General features: G+C 48.7%; 1 protein-coding gene across 1 annotated transcript in view; it reads right to left on the bottom strand.

The window, feature by feature from the left end:
• LOC132389184 (E3 ubiquitin-protein ligase DCST1-like) overlaps window positions 1-25,945 on the bottom strand; it is a 305,306-nt gene that overhangs the window by 81,810 nt on the left and 197,551 nt on the right. Inside the window, exon 10 of the mRNA XM_059961644.1 lies at window positions 1,905-2,062. Within this exon, the coding sequence (XP_059817627.1) occupies window positions 1,905-2,062 (158 nt within the window). The remainder of the gene's footprint in view (window positions 1-1,904; window positions 2,063-25,945) is intronic.

Here is a 25,945-nt window from a genome sequence, read left to right as displayed (position 1 = left end):
AACACCAGGTCCAGTACGGCCCTTCCTCTCATTGAAAAGTCCACATGTTGATTTAAGAAACCTTCCTGGGTGCACTTAACACATTCTGCCCCATCTAAACCCCTTAAACTAAGGAGGACCCAGTTTATATTAGGGAAGTTGAAACTCCCCATGACATAAAATCTATTATTTTTCCTAGTCCCTTAACCTGATTACACATCTGTTCCTCAATGTCCTGGTGGAATTAGAGGGTCTGTAGGACAACCCCACCAGTGTGATTGCACCCTTCCTACTCCTGAGTTCCACCCAAACGGTGTCTGACCCCCCCCCATTATGTCTCCCCGAGTGCTGCTGTCATATTGTCCCTGATCAGCAGTGCAACTCCCTCCCCTCTTCTACCTTCTCCTCCATCTTTTCTAAAACTTCAAACACCTGGTGCACTCATTCCTGTTATATCATACCTAATATTTCAATTTTGCCTTTCTCCTTTCTGTCCCCCTAACTACTGAGTCCCCTATAACAACTGCACTACCTAACTTTCATTTCCTTCGAGTCTCGGAGCTGGCCACAGTGCCAAGCTGCTGCTGTCATGATCTAATAGGTTCCCCCCCCGACAGAAGTATCCAAAAGGTATACTTGTTACTGATAGGAATGGACACAGGGGAACCCTACATTGGCTTCTTAATCCCCATACCTCTCCTGGTGTTCACACATCTACTGTCCAAAGCCTGCAGTATAGGTGTTTCTATAATAACATCTTAAAAACTGACATTATATTATCAAAAATATAATACACCCCAAGCCCCTGTGTGTCACATTCTGTAGATTGATGATGTATGGATGCTGTCAGCACAGGGAAATATAGAAAGGGAATAGTACGGATGGGTTGCTTGGAAAATTCATATATCAGCTAAATTACTTCCTTGTAAATGGTGTATAAAATAATTGTGTTTAACCATAGGGAACGGTTGTTTGACAGGAGGGGTCATTTCAAACAGACTACTGTGTAACCTTAATCTTGTTAACAATCAAAATTGGTAGTAGTCCAATACTGTATTCGCAATGGTCATAGGATAGACTTCGACGGCAAAAAACTACTGGGCCACACCAATGGCTTTGGGACTGTTTGGTAAAGAAAGCCATTGAAATACAACTAGAGGAAAAGAAGTTTAACAAAGAAGTATGTCTTGCTCTATGTAAGAACTAGAATTCAATTGTAAGCAAGGTGGGAGAGTGGAAACCTGATTGGATGAGGACTAACCGTCAGGAGGGATGGACAACGGGGGTATAAATACCACTGGACTAGACTCAGTTGGGCATCATCCCTGAAGAAGATGGCAGAGTTTGTCATTGAAATGTCGGTTATAATTGATACATGCATACACACAAATAAAATACACACATGCATACACACTCAAAATCACATATAGACATGCATACACTTTCAAATGCAGACACACACATGTCTGCACACTCACACACACATGCATACATACAGTCAAACTCACACTTACATACACACTCAAACTCACATCTACATGCATACAGATACACAGACACACAAAAGACACCCACAAGGCTCTCAAGAAGATGCGCGCGCGCGCGCACACACACACACAGGCGCAGGAAGACAGACACACACTCACTCACACAGACAGAGAGACAGACACACACACACACACACACACAGGAAGACAGACACACACTCACTCCCACAGACAGACAGACACACACACACACACACACACAGTGCTGGAGATCAATATTGAACTCAGATCTCTGGAGAGACGAGGCAGTGGATTCTACCTCCTGCACTGGGCCACCCCACTCCTCCTCGCCCTGGGCTGAGGACAGTTCCTCTCCATCTGACCTCATGGGCTTTAAACAATTTTGTTGTAGAAACGAGGCCACAACAGTACACTTACGAGATAAAGAGGATGAAAAAATAGAACGATATCAATAGCTTGATCACGGAAATGAATTTCTCCAAGAGGGTTCTCTTCTTCAATAGCTCTTCATGCACAGTCTGAGTAATTTCAGCTCTGGTTACATTGGCACCAAATATAGATTCCTGCTCTGTTGTCTAAATGGTGGAGAGGAGATGAACAGAGTACAATCTTATGTCAGGAGACCTATGCAAGGTGCCCATATCAAGAGGCATGCTGGGAAGGAAGACAAACAGGAAGAAGGCCAATTTATCCAATGCCTGCACAGCTAACATGGTGGAGGAGGTCAATAACGTTCTGATGGAAAGTCCTAAACCTGAACCATAGATTCCGTTTGATTTTCTGTTTTGCTTTTTTTCATTGGTTTAGCTGAGAAGTGGACAAAGTTCAATTAGGACTCAGTTCAGTAGGAGTGAATGCGAAGGAGTGGGGTCCATTGGGACTGAGTTCAGTTGGAGTGAATGTGAAGGAGTGAGGTACATTGGGACAGAGTTCAGTTGGAGTGAATGTGAAAGAGTGGGGTCCATTGGGACTGCGTTCAGTTGGAATTAATGTGAAGGAGTGGGGTCCATTGGGACTGAGTTCAGATGGAGTAAATGTGAAGGAGTGGGGTTCATTGGGACTGAGTTCAGTTGGAGTGAATGTGAAGGAGTGGGGTCCATGAGGACTGAGTTCAGTACGAGTGAATGTGAAGGAGTGGGGTCCATTGGGACTGAGTTCAATTGGAGTGAATGTGAAGGACTGGGGTCCATTGGGACTGAGTTCAGTTGGAGAGAATATGAACGACTGGGGTCCATTGGGGCTGAGTTCAGTTGGAGTGAATGTGAAGGAGTGGGGTCCATTGGGACTGAGTTCACTTGGAGTGAATGTGAAGGAGTGGGATCCATTGGGACTGAGTTCACTTGGAGTGATTGTGAAGGAGTGGGGATCATTAGGTCTGAGTTCTGTAGGAGTGAATGTGAAGGACTGAGGTCCATTGGGACTGAGTTCAGTTGGAGTAAATGTGAAGGAGTGGGGTCCATTGGGACTGAGTTCAGTTGGAGTGAATGTGAAGGAGTGGGGTCCATTAGGACTGAGTTCTGTAGGAGTGAATGTGAAGGACTGGGGTCCATTGGGACTGAGTTCAGTTGGAGTGAATGTAAAGGAGTGGGGTCAATTGGGTCTGAGTTCAGTTGTAGTGAATGTGAAGGAGTGGGGTCCATTGGGACTGAGTTCAGTTGGAGTGAATATGAAGGAGTGATGTACATTGGGACTGAGTTCAGTTGTAGTGAATGTGAAGGAGTGGGGTCCAATGGGACTGAGTTCAATTGAAGTAAACGTAAAGGAGTGGGGTCAATTGGGACTGAGTTCAGTTGTAGTGAATCTGAAGGAGTGGGGTCCATTGGGACGAAGTTCAGTTGGAGTGAATATGAAGGAGTGGTGTACATTGGGACTGAGTTCAGATGGAGTGAATGAGAAGGAGTGGGGTCCATTGTGACTGAGTTCAGTTCGAGTGAATGTGAAGGAGTGGGGTCCATTAGGACTGAGATCAGTTGGAGTGAATGTGAAGGAGTGGATCCATTGGGACTGAGTTCAGTTGGAGTGAATATGAAGGAGTGGGGTCCATTGGGACTGAGTTCAGTTGGAGTGAATGTGAAGGAGTGGGGTCCATTGGGACTGAGTTCAGTTGGAGTGAATGTGAAGGAGTGGGGTCCAAAGGGACTGAGGTCAGTTGGAGTGAATGTGAAGGAGTGGGGTCCATAGGGACTGAGTTCAGTTGGAGTGAATGTGAAGGACTGGGGTCCATTAGGACTGAGTTCAGTAGGAGTGAATGTGATGGAGTGGGTTTCATTGGGACTGAGTTCAGTTGGAGTGAAACTGAAGGAGTGGGGTCCATGAGGACTGAGTTCAGTAAGAGTGAATGTGAAGGAGTGGGGTCCATTGGGACTGAGTTCAGTTGGAGTGAATGTGAAGGAGTGGGGTCCAATGGGACTGAGTTCAATTGAAGTAAACGTGAAGGAGTGGGGTCCATTGGGGCTGAGTTCAGTTGGAGTGAATGTGAAGGACTGGGGTCCATTAGGACTGTGTTCAGTTGGAGTAAATGTGAAGGAGTGGGGTCCATTGGGACAGAGGTCAGTTGGAGTGAATGTGAAGGACTGGGGTCCATTGGGACTGAGTTCAGTTGGAGTGAATGTGAAGGAGTGGGGTCCATGGGGGCTGAGTTCAGTTGGAGTGAATGTGAAGGACTGGGGTCCATTGGGACTGAGTTCAGCTGGAGTGAATGTGAAGGAGTGGGGTCCATTGCGACTGTGTTCAGTTGGAGTGAAGGTGAAGGAGTGGGGTCCATTGGGACTGAGTTCAGTTGGAGTGAATGTGAAGGAGTGGGGTCCATTGGGACTGAGTTCAGCTGGAGTGAATGTGAAGGAGTGGGGTCCATTGGGACTGAGTTCAGTTGGAGTGAATGAGAAGGAGTGGGGTCCATTGTGACTGAGTTCAGATCGAGTGAAAGTGAAGGAGTGGGGTCCATTAGGACTGAGATCAATTGGAGTGAATGTGAAGGAGTGGGGTCCATTGGGACTGAGTTCAGTTGGAGTGAATGTGAAGGAGTGGGGTCCAAAGGGACTGAGGTCAGTTGGAGTGAATGTGAAGGAGTGGGGTCCATAGGGACTGAGTTCAGTTGGAGAGAATGTGAAGGACTGGGGTCCATTAGGACTGAGTTCAGTAGGAGTGAATGTGATGGAATGGGTTTCATAGGGACTGAGTTCAGTTGGAGTGAATGTGAAGGACTGGGGTCCATGAGGACTGAGTTCAGTAAGAGTGAATGTGAATGAGTGGGGTCCATTGGGACTGAGTTCAATTGGAGTAAATGTGAAGGAGTGGGGTCCATTGGGAATGAGTTCAATTGAAGTGAATGTGAAGGAGTGGGGACCATTGGGACTGAGTTCACTTGGAGTGAATGTGAAGGAGTGGGGTCCATTGGGACTGAGTTCACTTGGAGTGAATGTGAAGCAGTGGGGTCCACTGGGACTGAGTTCAGTTGGAGTGAATGTGAAGGAGTGGGGTCCATTGGGACTGATTTCAGTTGGAGTGATTGTGAAGGAATGGGGATCATTAGGACTGAGTTCTGTAGGAGTGAATGTGAAGGACTGGGGTCCATTGGGACTGAGTTCAGTTGGAGTGAATGTGAAGGAGTGGGGTCCATTGGGACTGAGTTCAGTTGGAGTGAATGTGAAGGAGTGGGGTCCATTAGGACTGAGTTCAGTTGGAGTGAATGTGAAGGAGTGGGGTCCAATGGGACTGAGTTCAATTGAAGTAAACGTGAAGGAGTGGGGTCCATTGGGAATGAGTTCAGTTGGAGTGAATGTAAAGGAGTGGGGTCAATTGGGTCTGTTCAGTTGTAGTGAATGTGAAGGAGTGGGGTCCATTGGGACTGAGTTCAGATGGAGTGAACATGAAGGAGTGGTGTACATTGGGACTGAGTTGAGTTGGAGTGAAGGTGAAGGACTGGGGTCCATTGGGACTGAGTTCAGTTGGAGTAAATGTGAAGTAGTGGGTTTCATTGGGACTGAGTTCAGTTGGAGTGAATGCGAAGGAGTGGGGGCCGTGAGGACTGAGTTCAGTACGAGTGAATGAGAATGAGTGGGGTCATTTGGGTCTGAGTTCAGTTGGAGTGAATGTGAAGGAGTGAGGTCCATTGGGACTGAGTTCAGTTGGAGTAAATATGAAGGAGTGGGGTACATTGGGACTGAGTTCAGTAGGAGTGAATGTGAAGGACTGGGGTCCATTGGGACTGAGTTCGGTTGGGGTGAATGTGAAGGAGTGGGGTCCATTTGGACCGAGTTCATTAGGAGTGAATGTGAAGGAGTGGGGTACATTGGGACTGAGTTGAATTGGAGTAAATGTCAAGGAGTGGGGTCCAATGGGACTGAGTTCAATTGAAGTAAATGTGAAGGAGTGGGGTCCATAGGGACTGAGTTCAGTTAGAGTGAATGTAAAGGACTGGGGTCAATTGGGTCTGAGATCAGCTGTAGTGAATGTGAAGGAGTGGGTTCCATTGGGACTGAGTTCAGTTGGAGTGAATATGAAGGAGTGGTGTACATTGGGACTGAGTTCAGTTGGAGTGAATGTGAAGGACTGGGGTCCATTGGGACTGAGTTCAGTTGGAGTAAATGTGAAGGAGTGGGTTTCATTGGGACTGAGTTCAGTTGGAGTGAATGTGAAGGAGTGGGTTTCATTGGGACTGAGTTCAGTTGGAGTGAATGTGAAGGAGTGGGGGCCATGAGGACTGAGTTCAGTACGAGTGAAAGTGAATGAGTGGGGTCCATTGGGACTGAGTTCAATTGGAGTAAAAGTGAAGGAGTGGGGTCCATTGGGACTGAGTTCAATTGAAGTGAATGTGAAGGAGTGGGGTCATTTGGGTCTAAGTTCAGTTGGAGTGAATGTGAAGGAGTGAGGTCCATTGGGACTGAGTTCAGTTGGAGTGAATATGAAGGAGTGGGGTACACTGGGACTGAGCTCAGTAGGAGTGAATGTGAAGGACTGGGGTCCTTTGGGACTGAGTTCAGTTGGGGTGAATGTGAAGGATTGGGGTCCATTGGGACTGAGTTCAGTTGGAGTGAATGTGAAGGACTGGGGTCCATTAGGACTGAGTTCAGTAGGAGTGAAAATGAAGGAGATTAGTCCATTGGGACTGAGTTCAATTGGAGTAAATGTGAAGGAGTGGGGTCCATTGGGAATGAGTTCAATTAAAGTGAATGTGAAGCAGAGGGGACCATTGGGAATGAGTTCAGTTGGAGTGAATGTAAATGAATGGGGTCCATTGGGACTCAGTTCAGTTGGAGTGAATGGGATGGAGTGGGGTCCATTGGGACTGAGTTCAGTTGGGAGTGAATGTGAAGGAGTGGGGTCCACTGGGACTGAGTTCAGTTGGAGTGAATGTGAAGGAGTGGGGTCCATTGGGACTGAGTTCAGTTGGAGTGAATGTGCAGGAGTGGGGTCCATTGGGACTGAGTTCAATTGGAGTGAATGTGAAGGAGTGGGGTCTATCAGGACTGAGTTCAGCTGAAGTGAATGTGAAGCAGTGGGGTCCATTGGGACTGAGTTCAATTGGAGTGAATGTGAAGGAGTGAGGTCCATTGGGACTGAGTTCAGTTGGAGTGAATGTGAAGGAGTGCGGTCCATTGGGACTGAGTTCAGTTGGAGTGAATGTGAAGGAGTGAGGTCCATTGGGACAGAGTGCAGTTGGAGTGAATGTGAAGGACTGGCGTCCATTGCGACTGAGTTCATTGGAGTGAATGTGAAGCAGTGGGGTCCAGTGGGACTGAGTTCAGTAGCAGTGAATGTGAAGGACTGGGATCCATTGGGACTGAGTTCATAGGAGTGAAAGTGAAGGAGTGGGGTCCATTGGGACTGAGTTCAGTAGGAGTGAATGTGAAGGACTGGGGTCAACTGGGACTGAGTTCAGTGGGAGAGAATGTGAAGGAGATGGGTCCATTGGGACTGAGTTCAATTGAAGTGAATGTGAGGGAGTGGGGTCCATTGTGACTGAGTTGATTGAAGTGAAAGTGAAGGAGTGGGGTCCATTGGGACTAAGTTCAGTAGGAGTGAATGTGAAGGAGTGGGGTCCATTCGGGCTGTGTTCAGTTGGAGTGAATGTGAAGGAGTGGGGTCCATTGGGACTGAGTTCATTTGGAGTGAATGTGAAGGAGTGGGGTCCATTGGGACTCAATTCAGGAGGAGTGAATGTGAAGCAGATGGGTCCATTGGGACTAAGATCAGGTGGAGTGAATGTGAAGGAGTGGGGTCCATTCGGGCTGTGTTCATTTGGAGTGAATGTGAAGGAGTGGGGTACATTGGGACTGAGTTCAGTTGGAGTGAATGTGAAGGACTGGGGTCCATTGGGACTGAGTTCAGTTGGAGTGAATGTGAAGGAGTGGGGACCATTGGGGCTGAGTTCAGTTGGAGTGAATGTGAAGGACTGGGGTCCATTGGGGCTGAGGTCAGCTGGAGTGAATGTGAAGGAGTGGGGTCAATTGGGACTGACTTCATTTGGAGTGAATGTGAAGGAGTGGGGTCCATTGGGACTGAGTTCAGTTGGACTGAATGTGAAGGAGTGGGGTCCATTGTGACTGAGTTCAGTTGGAGTGAATGTGAAGGAGTGGGGTCCATTAGGACTGAGTTCAGTTGGAGTGAATGTGAAGGAGTGGTGTCCATTGGGACTGAGTTCAATTAGAGTGAATGCGAAGTAGTGGGTTCCATTGGGACAGAGGTCAGTTGGAGTGAATGTGAAGGAGTGGGGTCCATTGGGACTGAGTTCAGTTGGAGTGAATGTGAAGTAGTGGGGTCCATTGGGACTGAGTTCAGTTGGAGTGAATGTGAAGGAGTGGGGTCCATTGGGACTGAGTTCAGTTGGAGTGAATGTGAAGGAGTGGGGTCCATTGGGACTGAGTTCAGTTGGGGTGAATGTGAAGGATTGGGGTCCATTGGGACAGAGTTCAGCAGGAGTGAATGTGAAGGAGATTGGTCCATTAGGACTGAGTTCAATTGGAGTAAATGTGAAGGAGTGGGGTCCATTGGGAATGAGTTCAATTAAAGTAAATGTGAAGGAGAGGGGACCATTGGCAATGAGTTCAGTTGGATTGAATGTAAATGAATGGGGTCAATTGGGACTGAGTTCAGTTGGAGTGAAGGGGAAGGAGTGGGGTCCATTGGGACAGAGTTCAGTTGGAGTGAATGTGAAGGAGTGGGGTCCATTGGGACTGAGTTCAGTTGGAGTGAATGTGAAGGAGTGGGGTCCATTGGGAGTGAGTTCAATTGGAGTGAATGTGAAGGAGTGGGGTCCATAAGGACTGAGTTCAGCGGGAGTGAATGTGAAGCAGTGGGGTCCATTGGGACTGAGATCAATTGGAGTAAATGTGAAGGAGTGGGGTCCATTGGGACTGAGTTGAGTTGGACTGAATGAGAAGGAGTGGGGTCCATTGTGACTGAGTTCAGTAGGAGTGAATGTGAAGGAGTGAGGTCCATTGGGACAGAGTTCAGTTGGAGTGAATGTGAAGGAGTGAGGTCCATTGGGACAGAGTTCAGTTGGAGTGAATGTGAAGGACTGGCGTCCATTGCGACTGAGTTCATTGGAGTGAATGTGAAGCAGTGGGGTCCAGTGGGACTGAGTTCAGTAGCAGTGAATGTGAAGGACTGGGGTCCATTGGGACTGAGTTCATTGGAGTGAAAGTGAAGGAGTGGGGTCCATTGGGACTGAGTTCAGTTGGATTGAATGTGAAGAACTGGGATCTACTGGGACTGAGTTCAGTAGGAGTGAATGTGAAGGAGATGGGTGCATTGGGACTGAGTGCAATTGGAGTGAAAGTGAGGAAGTGGGGTCCATTGTGACTGAGTTCATTGGAGTGAAAGTGAACGAGTGGGGTCCATTGGGACTGAGTTCAGTAGGAGTGAATGTGAAGGACTGGGGTCAACTGGGACTGAGTTCAGTAGGAGTGAATGTGAAGGAGATGGGTCCATTGGGACTGAGTTCAATTGGAGTGAATGTGAGGGTGTGGGGTCCATTGTGACTGAGTTGATTGGAGTGAAAGTGACGGAGTGGGGTCCATTGGGACTAAGTTCAGTAGGAGTGAATGTGAAGGAGTGGGGTCCATTCGGGCTGTGTTCAGTTGGAGTGAATGTGAAGGGGCGGGGTCCATTGGGACTGAGTTCATTTGGAGTGAATGTGAAGGAGTGGGGTCCATTGGGACTCAATTCAGGAGGAGTAAATGTGAAGCAGATGGGTCCATTGGGACTAAGATCAGTTGGAGTGAATGTGAAGGAGTGGGGTCCATTCGGGCTGTGTTCAGCTGGAGTGAAGGTGAAGGAGTGGGGTCCATTGGGACTGAGTTCATTTGGAGTGAATGTGAAGGATTGAGGTCCATTGGGACTGAGTTCATTTGGAGTGAATATGAAGGAGTGGGGTACATTGGGACTGAGTTCAGTTGGAGTGAATGTGAAGGAGTGGGGACCATTGGGGCTGAGTTCAGCTGGAGTGAATGTGAAGGACTGGGGTCCATTGGGACTGAGGTCAGCTGGAGTGAATGTGACGGAGAGGGGTCCATTGGGACTGAGTTCATTTGGAGTGAATGTGAAGGAGTGGGGTCCATTGGGACACTGTTCAGTTGGAGTGAATGTGAAGGAGTGGGGTCCATTGGAACTGAGTTCAGCTGGAGTGAATGTGAAGGAGTGGGGTACATTGGGACTGAGTTCAGTTGGAGTGAATGTGAAGGAGTGGGGACCATTGGGGCTGAGTTCAGCTGGAGTGAATGTGAAGGACTGGGGTCCATTGGGACTGAGGTCAGCTGGAGTGAATGTGACGGAGAGGGGTCCATTGGGACTGAGTTCATTTGGAGTGAATGTGAAGGAGTGGGGTCCATTGGGACACTGTTCAGTTGGAGTGAATGTGAAGGAGTGGGGTCCATTGGAACTGAGTTCAGCTGGAGTGAATGTGAAGGAGTGGGGTCCATTGTGACTGAGTTCAGTTGGAGTGAATGTGAAGGAGTGGGGTCCATTAGGACAGAGTTCAGTTGGAGTGAATGTGAAGTAGAGGTGTCCATTGGGACTGAGTTCAATTAGAGTGAAAGCGAAGTAGTGGGTTCCATTGGGACTGAGGTCAGTTGGAGTGAATGTGAAGGAGTGGGGTCCATTGGGACTGTGTTGAGTTGGAGTGAATGTGAAGTAGTGGGGTCCATTGGGACTGAATTCAGTTGGAGTGAATGTGAAGGAGTGGAGTCCAGTGGGACTGAGTTCAGTTGGAGTGAATGTGAAGGAGTGGGGTCCATTGGGACTGAGTTCAGTTGGAGTGAATGTGAAGGAGTGAGGTCCATTGGGACTGAGTTCAATAGCAGTGAATATGAAAGAGTGGGGTCCATTGGGACTGAGTTCAATTGGAGTAAATGTGAAGGAGTGGGGTCCATTGGGACTGAGTTGATTGAAGTGAAAGTGAAGGAGTGGGATCCATTGGGACTGAGTTCAGTAGGAGTGAATGTGAAGGAGTGGGGTCCATTCGGGCTGTGTTTAGTTGGAGTGAATGTGAAGGAGTGGGGTCCATTGGGCCTGAGTTCATTTGGAGTGAATGTGAAGGAGTGGGGTCCATTGGGACTGAGTTCAGTTGGAGTGAATGTGAAGGAGTGCGGTCCATTGGGACTGAGTTCAGTTGGAGTGAATATGAAGGAGTGGGGTACATTGGGACTGAGTTCAGTTGGAGTGAATGTGAAGGACTGGGGTCCATTGGGACTGAGTTCAGTTGGAGTGAATGTGAAGAAGTGGGGACCATTGGGGCTGAGTTCAGTTGGAGTGAATGTGAAGGACTGGGGTCCATTGGGACTGAGGTCAGCTGGAGTGAATGTGAAGGAATGGGGTCCATTGGGACTGAGCTCATTTGGAGTGAATGTGAAGGAGTGGGGTCCATTGGGACTGAGTTCAGTTGGAGTGAATGTGAAGGAGTGGGGTCCATTGAAACTGAGTTCAGTTGGAGTGAATGTGAAGGAGTGGGGTCCATTGGGACTGAGTTCAGTTGGAGTGAATGTGAAGGAGTGGGGTCCATTGGGACTGAGTTCAGCTGGAGTGAATGTGAAGGAGTGGGGTCCATTGTGACTGAGTTCAGTTGGAGTGAATGTGAAGGAGTGGTGTCCATTGAGACTGAGTTCAATTAGAGTGAATGCGAAGTAGTGGGTTCCATTGGGACTGAGGTCAGTTGGAGTGAATGTGCAGGAGTGGGGTACATTGGGACTGAGTTCAATTGAAGTAAATGTGAAGGAGTGGGGTCCATAGGGACTGAGTTCAGTTAGAGTGAATGTAAAGGAGTGGGGTCAATTGGGTCTTAGATCAGTTGTAGTGAATGTGAAGGAGTGGGATCCATTGGGACTGAGATCAGTTGGAGTGAATGTGAAGTAGTGGGGTCCACTGGGACTGAGTTCAGTTGGAGTGAATGTGAAGGAGTGGGGTCCATTGGGACTGAGTTCAGTTGGAGTGAATGTAAAGGAGTGGGGTCCATTGGGACTGAGTTCAGTTGGAGTGAATGTGAAGGAGTGGGGTCCATTGGGACTGAGTTCAATTGTAGTGAATGTGAAGGAGTGGGGTCCATAAGGACTGAGTTCAGTTGGAGTGAATGTGAAGGAGTGGGGTCCATTGGGACTGAGTTCAATTGGAGTAAATGTGAAGTAGTGGGTTCCATTGGGACTGAGGTCAGTTGGAGTGAATGTGAAGGAGTGGGATACATTGGGACTGAGTTCAGTTGGAGTGAATGTGAAGGAGTGGGATCCATTGGGACTGAGTTCAGTTGGAGTGAATGTGAAGTAGTGGGGTCCATTGGGACTGAGTTCAGTTGGAGTGAATGTGAAGGAGTGGGGTCCATTGGGACTGAGGTCAGTTGGAGTGAATGTGAAGGAGTGGGGTCCATTGGGACTGTGTTGAGTTGGAGTGAATGTGAAGTAGTGGGGTCCATTGGGACTGAATTCAGTTGGAGTGAATGTGAAGGAGTGGAGTCCAGTGGGACTGAGTTCAGTTGGAGTGAATGTGAAGGAGTGGGGTCCATTGGGACTGAGTTCAGTTGGAGTGAATGTGAAGGAGTGAGGTCCATTGGGACTGAGTTCAATAGCAGTGAATATGAAAGAGTGGGGTCCATTGGGACTGAGTTCAATTGGAGTAAATGTGAAGGAGTGGGGTCCATTGGGACTGAGTTGATTGAAGTGAAAGTGAAGGAGTGGGATCCATTGGGACTGAGTTCAGTAGGAGTGAATGTGAAGGAGTGGGGTCCATTCGGGCTGTGTTTATTTGGAGTGAATGTGAAGGAGTGGGGTCCATTGGGCCTGAGTTCATTTGGAGTGAATGTGAAGGAGTGGGGTCCATTGGGACTGAGTTCAGTTGGAGTGAATGTGAAGGAGTGCGGTCCATTGGGACTGAGTTCAGTTGGAGTGAATATGAAGGAGTGGGGTACATTGGGACTGAGTTCAGTTGGAGTGAATGTGAAGGACTGGGGTCCATTGGGACTGAGTTCAGTTGGAGTGAATGTGAAGAAGTGGGGACCATTGGGGCTGAGTTCAGTTGGAGTGAATGTGAAGGACTGGGGTCCATTGGGACTGAGGTCAGCTGGAGTGAATGTGAAGGAATGGGGTCCATTGGGACTGAGCTCATTTGGAGTGAATGTGAAGGAGTGGGGTCCATTGGGACTGAGTTCAGTTGGAGTGACTGTGAAGGAGTGGGGTCCATTGAAACTGAGTTCAGTTGGAGTGAATGTGAAGGAGTGGGGTCCATTGGGACTGAGTTCAGTTGGAGTGAATGTGAAGGAGTGGGGTCCATTGGGACTGAGTTCAGCTGGAGTGAATGTGAAGGAGTGGGGTCCATTGTGACTGAGTTCAGTTGGAGTGAATGTGAAGGAGTGGTGTCCATTGAGACTGAGTTCAATTAGAGTGAATGCGAAGTAGTGGGTTCCATTGGGACTGAGGTCAGTTGGAGTGAATGTGCAGGAGTGGGGTACATTGGGACTGAGTTCAATTGAAGTAAATGTGAAGGAGTGGGGTCCATAGGGACTGAGTTCAGTTAGAGTGAATGTAAAGGAGTGGGGTCAATTGGGTCTTAGATCAGTTGTAGTGAATGTGAAGGAGTGGGATCCATTGGGACTGAGATCAGTTGGAGTGAATGTGAAGTAGTGGGGTCCATTGGGACTGAGTTCAGTTGGAGTGAATGTGAAGGAGTGGGGTCCATTGGGACTGAGTTCAGTTGGAGTGAATGTAAAGGAGTGGGGTCCATTGGGACTGAGTTCAGTTGGAGTGAATGTGAAGGAGTGGGGTCCATTGGGACTGAGTTCAATTGTAGTGAATGTGAAGGAGTGGGGTCCATAAGGACTGAGTTCAGTTGGAGTGAATGTGAAGGAGTGGGGTCCATTGGGACTGAGTTCAATTGGAGTAAATGTGAAGTAGTGGGTTCCATTGGGACTGAGGTCAGTTGGAGTGAATGTGAAGGAGTGGGATACATTGGGACTGAGTTCAGTTGGAGTGAATGTGAAGGAGTGGGATCCATTGGGACTGAGTTCAGTTGGAGTGAATGTGAAGTAGTGGGGTCCATTGGGACTGAGTTCAGTTGGAGTGAATGTGAAGGAGTGGGGTCCATTGGGACTGAGTTCAGTTGGAGTGAATGTAAAGGAGTGGGGTCCATTGGGACTGAGATCAGTTGGAGTGAATGTGAAGGAGTGGGGTCCATTGGGACTGAGTTCAATTGGAGTGAATGTGAAGGAGTGGGGTCCATAAGGACTGAGTTCAGTTGGAGTGAATGTGAAGGAGTGGGGTCCATTGGGACTGAGTTCAATTGGAGTAAATGTGAAGGAGTGGGGTCCATTGGGACTGAGTTCAATTGAAGTGAATGTGAAGGACTGGGTTCCATTGGGACTGAGTTCAGTTGGAGTCAATGTGAAGGAGTGTGGTCCATTGGGACTGAGTTCAATTGAAGTGAATGTGAAGGAGTGGGGTCATTTGGGTCTGAGTTCAGTTGGAGTGTATGTGAAGGAGTGAGGTCCATTGGGACTGAGGTCAGTTGGAGTCAATATGAAGGAGTGGGGTACATTGGGACTGAGTTCAGTAGGAGTGAATGTGAAGGACTGGGATCCATTGGGACTGAGTTCAGTTGGGGTGAATGTGAAGGAGTGGGTTCCATTGGGACCGAGTTCATTAGGAGTGAATGTGAAGGAGTGGGGTACATTGGGACTGAGTTCAATTGAAGTAAATGTGAAGGAGTGGGGTCCATAGGGACTGAGTTCAGTTAGAGTGAATGTAAAGCAGTGGGGTCAATTGGGTCTTAGATCAGTTGTAGTGAATGTGAAGGAGTGGGGTCCATTGGGACTGAGTTCAGTTGGAGTGAATATGAAGGAGTGGTGTACATTGGGACTGAGTTCATTTGGAGTGAAAGTGAAGGAGTGGGGTCCATTGGGACTGAGATCAGTTGGAGTGAAAGTGAAGGAGTGGGGTCCATTGGGACTGAGTTCAGCTGGAGTGAATGTGAAGGAGTGGGGTCCATTGTGACTGAGTTCAGTTGGAGTGAATGTGAAGGAGTGGGGTCCATTGGGACTGAGTTCAGTTGGAGTGAATGTGAAGGAGTGGGGACCATTGGGGCTGAGTTCAGTTGGAGTGAATGTGAAGGACTGGGGTCCATTTGGACTGAGGTCAGCTGGAGTGAATGTGAAGGAGTGGGGTCTATTGGGACTGAGTTCAATTGGAGTAAATGTGAAGGAGTGGGGTCCATTGGGACTGAGTTCAATTGAAGTGAATGTGAAGGAGTGAGGTCCATTGGGACTGAGTTCAGTTGGAGTGAATATGAAGGAGTGGGGTACATTGGGACTGAGTTCAGTAGGAGTGAATGTGAAGGACTGGGGTCCATTGGGACTGAGTTCAGTTGGGGTGAATCTGAAGGAGTGGGTTCCATTGGGACCGAGTTCATTAGGAGTGAATGTGAAGGAGTGGGGTACATTGGGACTGAGTTCAATTGAAGTAAATGTGAAGGAGTGGGGTCCATAGGGACTGAGTTCAGTTAGAGTGAATGTAAAGGAGTGGGGTCAATTGGGACTGAGTTCAGCTGGAGTGAATGTGAAGGAGTGGGGTCCATTGTGACTTAGTTCAGTTGGAGTGAATGTGAAGAAGTGGGGTCCATTCGGACTGAGTTCAGTTGGAGTGAATGTGAAGGAGTGGTGTCCATTGGGACTGAGTTCAATTAGAGTGAATGCGAAGTAGTGGGTTCCATTGGGACTGAGGTCAGTTGGAGTGAATGTGAAGGAGTGGGGTCCATTAGGACTGAGTTCAGTAGGAGTGAATGTGAAGGAGATTGGTCCATTGGGACTGAGTTCAATTGGAGTAAATGTGAAGGAGTGGGGTCCATTGGGAATGAGTTCAATTAAAGTAAATGTGAAGGAGAGGGGACCATTGGCAATGAGTTCAGTTGGAGTGAATGTAAATGAATGGGGTCAATTGGGACTGAGTTCAGTTGGAGTGAATGGGAAGGAGTGGGGTCCATTGGGACTGAGTTCAGTTGGAGTGAATGTGAAGGAGTGGGGTCCATTGGGACTCTGTTCAGTTGGAGTGAATGTGAAGGAGTGGGGTCCATTGGGACTGAGTTCAATTGGAGTGAATGTGAAGGAGTGGGGTCCATAAGGACTGAGTTCAGCAGGAGTGAATGTGAAGCAGTGGGGTCCATTGGGACTAAGTTCAATTGGAGTAAATGTGAAGGAGTGGGGTCCATTGGGACTGAGTTGAGTTGGACTGAATGAGAAGGAGTGAGGTCCATTGGGACTGAGTTCAGTAGGAGTGAATGTGAAGGACTGGGGTCAACTGGGACTGAGTTCAGTGGGAGAGAATGTGAAGGAGATGGGTCCATTGGGACTGAATTCAATTGAAGTGAATGTGAGGGAGTGGGGTCCATTGTGACTGAGTTGATTGAAGTGAAAGTGAAGGAGTGGGGTCCATTGGGACTAAGTTCAGTAGGAGTGAATGTGAAGGAGTGGGGTCCATTCGGGCTGTGTTCAGTTGGAGTGAATGTGAAGGAGTGGGGTCCATTGGGACTGAGTTCATTTGGAGTGAATGTGAAGGAGTGGGGTCCATTGGGACTCAATTCAGGAGGAGTGAATGTGAAGCAGATGGGTCCATTGGGACTAAGATCAGGTGGAGTGAATGTGAAGGAGTGGGGTCCATTCGGGCTGTGTTCATTTGGAGTGAATGTGAAGGAGTGGGGTCCATTGGGACTGAGTTCAGTTGGCGCGAATGTGAAGGAGTGAGGTCCATGGGGACTGAGTTCAGTTGGAGTGAATGTGAAGGAGTGGGGTACATTGGGACTGAGTTCAGTTGGAGTGAATGTGAAGGACTGGGGTCCATTGGGACTGAGTTCAGTTGGAGTGAATGTGAAGGAGTGGGGACCATTGGGGCTGAGTTCAGTTGGAGTGAATGTGAAGGACTGGGGTCCATTGGGACTGAGGTCAGCTGGAGTGAATGTGAAGGAGTGGGGTCAATTGGGACTGACTTCATTTGGAGTGAATGTGAAGGAGTGGGGTCCATTGGGACTGAGTTCAGTTGGACTGAATGTGAAGGAGTGGGGTCCATTGTGACTGAGTTCAGTTGGAGTGAATGTGAAGGAGTGGGGTCCATTAGGACTGAGTTCAGTTGGAGTGAATGTGAAGGAGTGGTGTCCATTGGGACTGAGTTCAATTAGAGTGAATGCGAAGTAGTGGGTTCCATTGGGACTGAGGTCAGTTGGAGTGAATGTGAAGGAGTGGGGTCCATTGGGACTGAGTTCAGTTGGAGTGAATGTGAAGTAGTGGGGTCCATTGGGACTGAGTTCAGTTGGAGTGAATGGGAAGGAGTGGGGTCCATTGGGACTGAGTTCAGTTGGAGTGAATGTGAAAGAGTGGGGTCCATTGGGACTGAGTTCAGTTGGAGTGAATGTAAATGAATGGGGTCAATTGGGACTGAGTTCAGTTGGAGTGAAGGGGAAGGAGTGGGGTCCATTGGGACAGAGTTCAGTTGGAGTGAATGTGAAAGAGTGGGGTCCATTGGGACTGAGTTCAGTTGGAGTGAATGTGAAAGAGTGGGGTCCATTGGGACTGAGTTCAGTTGGATTGAATGTAAATGAATGGGGTCAATTGGGACTGAGTTCAGTTGGAGTGAAGGGGAAGGAGTGGGGTCCATTGGGACAGAGTTCAGTTGGAGTGAATGTGAAGGAGTGGGGTCCATTGGGACTGAGTTCAGTTGGAGTGAATGTGAAGGAGTGGGGTCCATTGGGAGTGAGTTCAATTGGAATGAATGTGAAGGAGTGGGGTCCATAAGGACTGAGTTCAGCGGGAGTGAATGTGAAGCAGTGGGGTCCATTGGGACTGAGATCAATTGGAGTAAATGTGAAGGAGTGGGGTCCATTGGGACTGAGTTGAGTTGGACTGAATGAGAAGGAGTGGGGTCCATTGGGACTGAGTTCAGTAGGAGTGAATGTGAAGGAGTGGGGTCCATAGGGACTGAGTTCAGTTAGAGTGAATGTAAAGCAGTGGGGTCAATTGGGTCTTAGATCAGTTGTAGTGAATGTGAAGGAGTGGGGTCCATTGGGACTGAGTTCAGTTGGAGTGAATATGAAGGAGTGGTGTACATTGGGACTGAGTTCATTTGGAGTGAAAGTGAAGGAGTGGGGTCCATTGGGACTGAGTTCAGCTGGAGTGAATGTGAAGGAGTGGGATCCATTGTGACTGAGTTCAGTTGGAGTGAATGTGAAGGAGTGGGGTCCATTGGGACTGAGTTCAGTTGGAGTGAATGTGAAGGAGTGGGGACCATTGGGGCTGAGTTCAGTTGGAGTGAATGTGAAGGACTGGGGTCCATTTGGACTGAGGTCAGCTGGAGTGAATGTGAAGGAGTGGGGTCTATTGGGACTGAGTTCAATTGGAGTAAATGTGAAGGAGTGGGGTCCATTGGGACTGAGTTCAATTGAAGTGAATGTGAAGGAGTGAGGTCCATTGGGACTGAGTTCAGTTGGAGTGAATATGAAGGAGTGGGGTACATTGGGACTGAGTTCAGTAGGAGTGAATGTGAAGGACTGGGGTCCATTGGGACTGAGTTCAGTTGGGGTGAATCTGAAGGAGTGGGTTCCATTGGGACCGAGTTCATTAGGAGTGAATGTGAAGGAGTGGGGTACATTGGGACTGAGTTCAATTGAAGTAAATGTGAAGGAGTGGGGTCCATAGGGACTGAGTTCAGTTAGAGTGAATGTAAAGGAATGGGGTCAATTGGGACTGAGTTCAGCTGGAGTGAATGTGAAGGAGTGGGGTCCATTGTGACTGAGTTCAGTTGGAGTGAATGTGAAGAAGTGGGGTCCATTCGGACTGAGTTCAGTTGGAGTGAATGTGAAGGAGTGGTGTCCATTGGGACTGAGTTCAATTAGAGTCAATGCGAAGTAGTGGGTTCCATTGGGACTGAGGTCAGTTGGAGTGAATGTGAAGGAGTGGGGTCCATTAGGACTGAGTTCAGTAGGAGTGAATGTGAAGGAGATTGGTCCATTGGGACTGAGTTCAATTGGAGTAAATGTGAAGGAGTGGGGTCCATTGGGAATGAGTTCAATTAAAGTAAATGTGAAGGAGAGGGGACCATTGGGAATGAGTTCAGTTGGAGTGAATGTAAATGAATGGGGTCAATTGGGACTGAGTTCAGTTGGAGTGAATGGGAAGGAGTGGGGTCCATTGGGACTGAGTTCAGTTGGAGTGAATGTGAAGGAGTGGGGTCCATTGGGACTCTGTTCAGTTGGAGTGAATGTGAAGGAGTGGGGTCCATTGGGACTGAGTTCAATTGGAGTGAATGTGAAGGAGTGGGGTCCATAAGGACTGAGTTCAGCAGGAGTGAATGTGAAGCAGTGGGGTCCATTGGGACTAAGTTCAATTGGAGTAAATGTGAAGGAGTGGGATCCATTGGGACTGAGTTGAGTTGGACTGAATGAGAAGGAGTGAAGTCCATTGGGACTGAGTTCAGTAGGAGTGAATGTGAAGGACTGGGGTCAACTGGGACTGAGTTCAGTGGGAGAGAATGTGAAGGAGATGGGTCCATTGGGACTGAGTTCAATTGAAGTGAATGTGAGGGAGTGGGGTCCATTGTGACTGAGTTGATTGAAGTGAAAGTGAAGGAGTGGGGTCCATTGGGACTAAGTTCAGTAGGAGTGAATGTGAAGGAGTGGGGTCCATTCGGGCTGTGTTCAGTTGGAGTGAATGTGAAGGAGTGGGGTCCATTGGGACTGAGTTCATTTGGAGTGAATGTGAAGGAGTGGGGTCCATTGGGACTCAATTCAGGAGGAGTGAATGTGAAGCAGATGGGTCCATTGGGACTAAGATCAGGTGGAGTGAATGTGAAGGAGTGGGGTCCATTCGGGCTGTGTTCATTTGGAGTGAATGTGAAGGAGTGGGGTCCATTGGGACTGAGTTCAGTTGGCGCGAATGTGAAGGAGTGAGGTCCATGGGGACTGAGTTCAGTTGGAGTGAATGTGAAGGAGTGGGGTACATTGGGACTGAGTTCAGTTGGAGTGAATGTGAAGGACTGGGGTCCATTGGGACTGAGTTCAGTTGGAGTGAATGTGAAGGAGTGGGGACCATTGGGGCTGAGTTCAGTTGGAGTGAATGTGAAGGACTGGGGTCCATTGGGACTGAGGTCAGCTGGAGTGAATGTGAAGGAGTGGGGTCAATTGGGACTGACTTCATTTGGAGTGAATGTGAAGGAGTGGGGTCCATTGGGACTGAGTTCAGTTGGACTGAATGTGAAGGAGTGGGGTCCATTGTGACTGAGTTCAGTTGGAGTGAATGTGAAGGAGTGGGGTCCATTGGGACGGAGTTCAGTTGGAGTGAATGGGGAGTGGGGTCCATTGGGACTGAGTTCAGTTGGAGTGAATGTGAAAGAGTGGGGTCCATTGGGACTGAGTTCAGTTGGAGTGAATGTAAATGAATGGGGTCAATTGGGACTGAGTTCAGTTGGAGTGAAGGGGAAGGAGTGGGGTCCATTGGGACAGAGTTCAGTTGGAGTGAATGTGAAAGAGTGGGGTCCATTGGGACTGAGTTCAGTTGGAGTGAATGTGAAAGAGTGGGGTCCATTGGGACTGAGTTCAGTTGGATTGAATGTAAATGAATGGGGTCAATTGGGACTGAGTTCAGTTGGAGTGAAGGGGAAGGAGTGGGGTCCATTGGGACAGAGTTCAGTTGGAGTGAATGTGAAGGAGTGGGGTCCATTGGGACTGAGTTCAGTTGGAGTGAATGTGAAGGAGTGGGGTCCATTGGGAGTGAGTTCAATTGGAGTGAATGTGAAGGAGTGGGGTCCATAAGGACTGAGTTCAGCGGGAGTGAATGTGAAGCAGTGGGGTCCATTGGGACTGAGATCAATTGGAGTAAATGTGAAGGAGTGGGGTCCATTGGGACTGAGTTGAGTTGGACTGAATGAGAAGGAGTGGGGTCCATTGGGACTGAGTTCAGTAGGAGTGAATGTGAAGGAGTGAGGTCCACTGGGACAGAGTTCAGTTGGAGTGAATGTGAAGGAGTGAGGTCCATTGGGACAGAGTTCAGTTGGAGTGAATGTGAAGGACTGGCGTCCATTGCGACTGAGTTCATTGGAGTGAATGTGAAGCAGTGGGGTCCAGTGGGACTGAGTTCAGTAGCAGTGAATGTGAAGGACTGGGGTCCATTGGGACTGAGTTCATTGGAGTGAAAGTGAAGGAGTGGGGTCCATTGGGACTGAGTTCAGTTGGATTGAATGTGAAGAACTGGGATCTACTGGGACTGAGTTCAGTAGGAGTGAATGTGAAGGAGATGGGTGCATTGGGACTGAGTGCAATTGGAGTGAAAGTGAGGAAGTGGGGTCCATTGTGACTGAGTTCATTGGAGTGAAAGTGAACGAGTGGGGTCCATTGGGACTGAGTTCAGTAGGAGTGAATGTGAAGGACTGGGGACCATTGGGGCTGAGTTCAGTTGGAGTGAATGTGAAGGACTGGGGTCCATTTGGACTGAGGTCAGTTGGAGTGAATGTGAAGGAGTGGGGTCCATTGGGACTGAGTTCAGTTGGAGTGAATGTGAAGTAGTGGGGTCCATTGGGACTGAGTTCAGTTGGAGTGAATGGGAAGGAGTGGGGTCCATTCGGGCTGTGTTCAGTTGGAGTGAATGTGAAGGGGCGGGGTCCATTGGGACTGAGTTCATTTGGAGTGAATGTGAAGGAGTGGGGTCCATTGGGACTCAATTCAGGAGGAGTAAATGTGAAGCAGATGGGTCCATTGGGACTAAGATCAGTTGGAGTGAATGTGAAGGAGTGGGGTCCATTCGGGCTGTGTTCAGCTGGAGTGAAGGTGAAGGAGTGGGGTCCATTGGGACTGAGGTCAGTTGGAGTGAATGTGAAGGAGTGGGATACATTGGGACTGAGTTCAGTTGGAGTGAATGTGAAGGAGTGGGATCCATTGGGACTGAGTTCAGTTGGAGTGAATGTGAAGTAGTGGGGTCCATTGGGACTGAGTTCAGTTGGAGTGAATGTGAAGGAGTGGGGTCCATTGGGACTGAGTTCAGTTGGAGTGAATGTAAAGGAGTGGGGTCCATTGGGACTGAGATCAGTTGGAGTGAATGTGAAGGAGTGGGGTCCATTGGGACTGAGTTCAATTGGAGTGAATGTGAAGGAGTGGGGTCCATAAGGACTGAGTTCAGTTGGAGTGAATGTGAAGGAGTGGGGTCCATTGGGACTGAGTTCAATTGGAGTAAATGTGAAGGAGTGGGGTCCATTGGGACTGAGTTCAATTGAAGTGAATGTGAAGGACTGGGTTCCATTGGGACTGAGTTCAGTTGGAGTCAATGTGAAGGAGTGGGGTCCATAAGGACTGAGTTCAGTTGGAGTGAATGTGAAGGAGTGGGGTCTATTGGGACTGAGTTCAATTGGAGTAAATGTGAAGGAGTGTGGTCCATTGGGACTGAGTTCAATTGAAGTGAATGTGAAGGAGTGGGGTCATTTGGGTCTGAGTTCAGTTGGAGTGTATGTGAAGGAGTGAGGTCCATTGGGACTGAGGTCAGTTGGAGTCAATATGAAGGAGTGGGGTACATTGGGACTGAGTTCAGTAGGAGTGAATGTGAAGGACTGGGATCCATTGGGACTGAGTTCAGTTGGGGTGAATGTGAAGGAGTGGGTTCCATTGGGACCGAGTTCATTAGGAGTGAATGTGAAGGAGTGGGGTACATTGGGACTGAGTTCAATTGAAGTAAATGTGAAGGAGTGGGGTCCATAGGGACTGAGTTCAGTCAGAGTGAATGTAAAGCAGTGGGGTCAATTGGGTCTTAGATCAGTTGTAGTGAATGTGAAGGAGTGGGGTCCATTGGGACTGAGTTCAGTTGGAGTGAATATGAAGGAGTGGTGTACATTGGGACTGAGTTCATTTGGAGTGAAAGTGAAGGAGTGGGGTCCATTGGGACTGAGATCAGTTGGAGTGAAAGTGAAGGAGTGGGGTCCATTGGGACTGAGTTCAGCTGGAGTGAATGTGAAGGAGTGGGGTCCATTGTGACTGAGTTCAGTTGGAGTGAATGTGAAGGAGTGGGGTCCATTGGGACTGAGTTCAGTTGGAGTGAATGTGAAGGAGTGGGGACCATTGGGGCTGAGTTCAGTTGGAGTGAATGTGAAGGACTGGGGTCCATTTGGACTGAGGTCAGCTGGAGTGAATGTGAAGGAGTGGGGTCTATTGGGACTGAGTTCAATTGGAGTAAATGTGAAGGAGTGGGGTCCATTGGGACTGAGTTCAATTGAAGTGAATGTGAAGGAGTGAGGTCCATTGGGACTGAGTTCAGTTGGAGTGAATATGAAGGAGTGGGGTACATTGGGACTGAGTTCAGTAGGAGTGAATGTGAAGGACTGGGGTCCATTGGGACTGAGTTCAGTTGGGGTGAATCTGAAGGAGTGGGTTCCATTGGGACCGAGTTCATTAGGAGTGAATGTGAAGGAGTGGGGTACATTGGGACTGAGTTCAATTGAAGTAAATGTGAAGGAGTGGGGTCCATAGGGACTGAGTTCAGTTAGAGTGAATGTAAAGGAGTGGGGTCAATTGGGACTGAGTTCAGCTGGAGTGAATGTGAAGGAGTGGGGTCCATTGTGACTGAGTTCAGTTGGAGTGAATGTGAAGAAGTGGGGTCCATTCGGACTGAGTTCAGTTGGAGTGAATGTGAAGGAGTGGTGTCCATTGGGACTGAGTTCAATTAGAGTGAATGCGAAGTAGTGGGTTCCATTGGGACTGAGGTCAGTTGGAGTGAATGTGAAGGAGTGGGGTCCATTAGGACTGAGTTCAGTAGGAGTGAATGTGAAGGAGATTGGTCCATTGGGACTGAGTTCAATTGGAGTAAATGTGAAGGAGTGGGGTCCATTGGGAATGAGTTCAATTAAAGTAAATGTGAAGGAGAGGGGACCATTGGCAATGAGTTCAGTTGGAGTGAATGTAAATGAATGGGGTCAATTGGGACTGAGTTCAGTTGGAGTGAATGGGAAGGAGTGGGGTCCATTGGGACTGAGTTCAGTTGGAGTGAATGTGAAGGAGTGGGGTCCATTGGGACTCTGTTCAGTTGGAGTGAATGTGAAGGAGTGGGGTCCATTGGGACTGAGTTCAATTGGAGTGAATGTGAAGGAGTGGGGTCCATAAGGACTGAGTTCAGCAGGAGTGAATGTGAAGCAGTGGGGTCCATTGGGACTAAGTTCAATTGGAGTAAATGTGAAGGAGTGGGGTCCATTGGGACTGAGTTGAGTTGGACTGAATGAGAAGGAGTGAGGTCCATTGGGACTGAGTTCAGTAGGAGTGAATGTGAAGGACTGGGGTCAACTGGGACTGAGTTCAGTGGGAGAGAATGTGAAGGAGATGGGTCCATTGGGACTGAGTTCAATTGAAGTGAATGTGAGGGAGTGGGGTCCATTGTGACTGAGTTGATTGAAGTGAAAGTGAAGGAGTGGGGTCCATTGGGACTAAGTTCAGTAGGAGTGAATGTGAAGGAGTGGGGTCCATTCGGGCTGTGTTCAGTTGGAGTGAATGTGAAGGAGTGGGGTCCATTGGGACTGAGTTCATTTGGAGTGAATGTGAAGGAGTGGGGTCCATTGGGACTCAATTCAGGAGGAGTGAATGTGAAGCAGATGGGTCCATTGGGACTAAGATCAGGTGGAGTGAATGTGAAGGAGTGGGGTCCATTCGGGCTCTGTTCATTTGGAGTGAATGTGAAGGAGTGGGGTCCATTGGGACTGAGTTCAGTTGGCGCGAATGTGAAGGAGTGAGGTCCATGGGGACTGAGTTCAGTTGGAGTGAATGTGAAGGAGTGGGGTACATTGGGACTGAGTTCAGTTGGAGTGAATGTGAAGGACTGGGGTCCATTGGGACTGAGTTCAGTTGGAGTGAATGTGAAGGAGTGGGGACCATTGGGGCTGAGTTCAGTTGGAGTGAATGTGAAGGACTGGGGTCCATTGGGACTGAGGTCAGCTGGAGTGAATGTGAAGGAGTGGGGTCAATTGGGACTGACTTCATTTGGAGTGAATGTGAAGGAGTGGGGTCCATTGGGACTGAGTTCAGTTGGACTGAATGTGAAGGAGTGGGGTCCATTGTGACTGAGTTCAGTTGGAGTGAATGTGAAGGAGTGGGGTCCATTAGGACTGAGTTCAGTTGAGGTGAATGTGAAGGAGTGGTGTCCATTGGGACTGAGTTCAATTAGAGTGAATGCGAAGTAGTGGGTTCCATTGGGACTGAGGTCAGTTGGAGTGAATGTGAAGGAGTGGGGTCCATTGGGACTGAGTTCAGTTGGAGTGAATGTGAAGTAGTGGGGTCCATTGGGACTGAGTTCAGTTGGAGTGAATGGGAAGGAGTGGGGTCCATTGGGACTGAGTTCAGTTGGAGTGAATGTGAAAGAGTGGGGTCCATTGGGACTGAGTTCAGTTGGAGTGAATGTAAATGAATGGGGTCAATTGGGACTGAGTTCAGTTGGAGTGAAGGGGAAGGAGTGGGGTCCATTGGGACAGAGTTCAGTTGGAGTGAATGTGAAAGAGTGGGGTCCATTGGGACTGAGTTCAGTTGGAGTGAATGTGAAAGAGTGGGGTCCATTGGGACTGAGTTCAGTTGGATTGAATGTAAATGAATGGGGTCAATTGGGACTGAGTTCAGTTGGAGTGAAGGGGAAGGAGTGGGGTCCATTGGGACAGAGTTCAGTTGGAGTGAATGTGAAGGAGTGGGGTCCATTGGGACTGAGTTCAGTTGGAGTGAATGTGAAGGAGAGGGGTCCATTGGGAGTGAGTTCAATTGGAGTGAATGTGAAGGAGTGGGGTCCATAAGGACTGAGTTCAGCGGGAGTGAATGTGAAGCAGTGGGGTCCATTGGGACTGAGATCAATTGGAGTAAATGTGAAGGAGTGGGGTCCATTGGGACTGAGTTGAGTTGGACTGAATGAGAAGGAGTGGGGTCCATTGGGACTGAGTTCAGTAGGAGTGAATGTGAAGGAGTGAGGTCCACTGGGACAGAGTTCAGTTGGAGTG

Source organism: Hypanus sabinus, unplaced genomic scaffold, assembly GCF_030144855.1.
Source record: "Hypanus sabinus isolate sHypSab1 unplaced genomic scaffold, sHypSab1.hap1 scaffold_494, whole genome shotgun sequence".
Classification (NCBI taxonomy): Eukaryota; Metazoa; Chordata; class Chondrichthyes; order Myliobatiformes; family Dasyatidae; genus Hypanus; species Hypanus sabinus.
This window is presented reverse-complemented; position numbering and strand designations above follow the sequence as displayed.